This window comes from Onychomys torridus, chromosome 8, assembly GCF_903995425.1.
Source record: "Onychomys torridus chromosome 8, mOncTor1.1, whole genome shotgun sequence".
NCBI classification, from domain to species: domain Eukaryota; kingdom Metazoa; phylum Chordata; class Mammalia; order Rodentia; family Cricetidae; genus Onychomys; species Onychomys torridus.
Genome location: NC_050450.1, coordinates 62,453,854 through 62,455,893, shown reverse-complemented (window position 1 = coordinate 62,455,893; position 2,040 = coordinate 62,453,854). Strand labels below are relative to the sequence as shown.

Below are 2,040 nucleotides of genomic sequence, written 5' to 3'. Positions count from 1 at the left end.
AACAGTGTGGATCATAGCCCCACTTTCCAGCACTCTACACTAAATCTCCCATGCTGTAGTGAACTCTATACCTAAGAAATTTCTTGCCCTTTAAGCAGATTCCATAGATTTATTGATTTAGGCACTAGAGAGTAGAGGATGGGGGATAAGAACATAAGGGAATGGGATACTGGAGCTGGAACAGGGATGGAGTGGGAAAGCAATCAAAGAGATATATTGATAGAGGGAGACATCATGGGGATAGGGAGAAACCTAGTGCTAGGGAAGTTTCCAGAAATCCACAAGGATGACCCCAGTTTAGACTACTAGCAATAGTGGAGAGGGTGCGTGAGCTGGCCTACTCCAGTAATTAGACTGGTGAATACCTTAACTATCACCATAGAATCTTCATCCAGTAACTGATGGAAGCAGATGCAGAGATCCACAGCCAAGTACCAGGCTGTGATGTATATTCTCTTGAAGACTATCAGAAGGCTCTTGAGGGAAGGAATTTTAAGCTGGAAAGATGACAGGCTGCTCCTTGCAGGGATGATATTGGAGCTGGATTTCCCAGTGCTTCTGATGGAGGACCACAGTGCCTGATGTGTGAGGTCTCACATGTGGGATGAGGAGGCACTGTGACAGAAGAGTCTCCTCAGAGCAGCCTTCATGTCCCGGTTCCTCAGGCTGTAGATGAAAGGGTTCAGCATTGGGGTCACTGCTGTGTACATCACAGTTATCAATGCATGCTTCAGATTGTAACTGTTTAGGGGCCGGAAATACATGCCCATGACTGTCCCATAATACAAAGACACCACTGTCAGGTGAGAGCCACAGGTGGACAAGGCCTTGAGGAAGCCCTTGGTGGATGGAACACTTAAAACTGTGGAAAAGACCCGGACATAGGAGATGACAATGCACAGAAGTGGCACTGAAAAAACCCCCACCCCAAGGTACATCATCTTCACATTGAAGCGGATGTCAGAACAGGACAGCTGGAGCAAAGGAGTAATGTCACAGTAGAAGTTGGCCACATCTTTGTTGCCACAGAAGGACAAGCTAGCTGTGAGAAGGGTATGGGGCAGTGCATTGGCATTTCCAATCACCCAGGACCCAGCAACCAGCAGGACACAAGGGCGTGGACTCATGATTGTTGCATAATGAAGTGGGCGGCTGATGGCCACAGCTCGGTCATATGCCATTGCAGCTAGAATATAGCTGTCTGTGTTTCCCAGTGCTATCATGAAATACATCTGAGCAAGACATCCCCCAAAGGAGATGGCTTTGCTACCTAGGAGATGGTTGGCCAACATCTTGGGGATAGTTACAGAGGAGAAGAAGATATCAACAAGGGAGAGGTTGGCAAGGAAAAAGTACATGGGGTTATGAAGGCGAGTGTCAGAGCGAATGGCTAGGATGATGAGCATGTTTCCAATCACTGTGATGGGGTAAACAAATAGGAAGAGGATGAAGAAGAAATATTCATGCTCCTGTTGCCTGGTAACTCCCAGAAGGTTGAAATCTGTGGTGAAAGACTTATTTTCTTCTCCCATGACTCCTTCAACATAAAATTGGACAGGAACCCAGAACCATTAGCACAATTACTATCTACGTGTTATCACTTCCTATATCCAACAGTTCTCTCTCTCTACCCCTGAGTCCATGAAATTCAGAGCCACATAATTAGAGGAAATCCTTGTTGATCCTTGGCAATGGTGGTCATTTACTCTTGAACACTCACATCTAAGTAGTGAGTGAACAACTCTGAGTCACATTTCCCCTCTCAGCATCTGTATAAGATTTGATCATTTTGTAATTAAAACGTACCTTCCATTGCCTAGTGTCACAGGGGGAAATTAAATATTAATTGTTCATTCAACATGTAAAGGATTCTTCCTTTTATGGAGAGTTCAGAATTACAAATTTATTATACGTGTAAGGACAGATATCCTTTTGGGGCTGTTAACACTGTACTTCAGTGCAAACAGCCTGTCAGTATAAGTGATGACTTGGAAATTTGTCTTTGTTGCACTGACCAAGCACTCAGCCACCCTAACACCC

General features: G+C 45.0%; 1 protein-coding gene across 1 annotated transcript; it reads right to left on the bottom strand.

The window, feature by feature from the left end:
* Nucleotides 1-524: 524 nt before the first annotated feature.
* On the bottom strand, nucleotides 525-1,569 carry LOC118588297 (olfactory receptor 1A1-like). The gene has a single exon (XM_036194544.1). The coding sequence runs from the start codon at nucleotides 1,530-1,532 to the stop codon at nucleotides 594-596; it is 939 nt and encodes a 312-aa protein (XP_036050437.1). The 5' UTR covers nucleotides 1,533-1,569; the 3' UTR covers nucleotides 525-593.
* Between the last annotated feature and the right edge of the window lie 471 nt (nucleotides 1,570-2,040).

What these genes read in the sequence shown, in the direction of transcription:
- LOC118588297 (XM_036194544.1), bottom strand. Translation starts at nt 1,532, where the DNA reads ATGGGAGAAGAAAATAAGTCTTTCACCACAGATTTCAACCTTCTGGGA.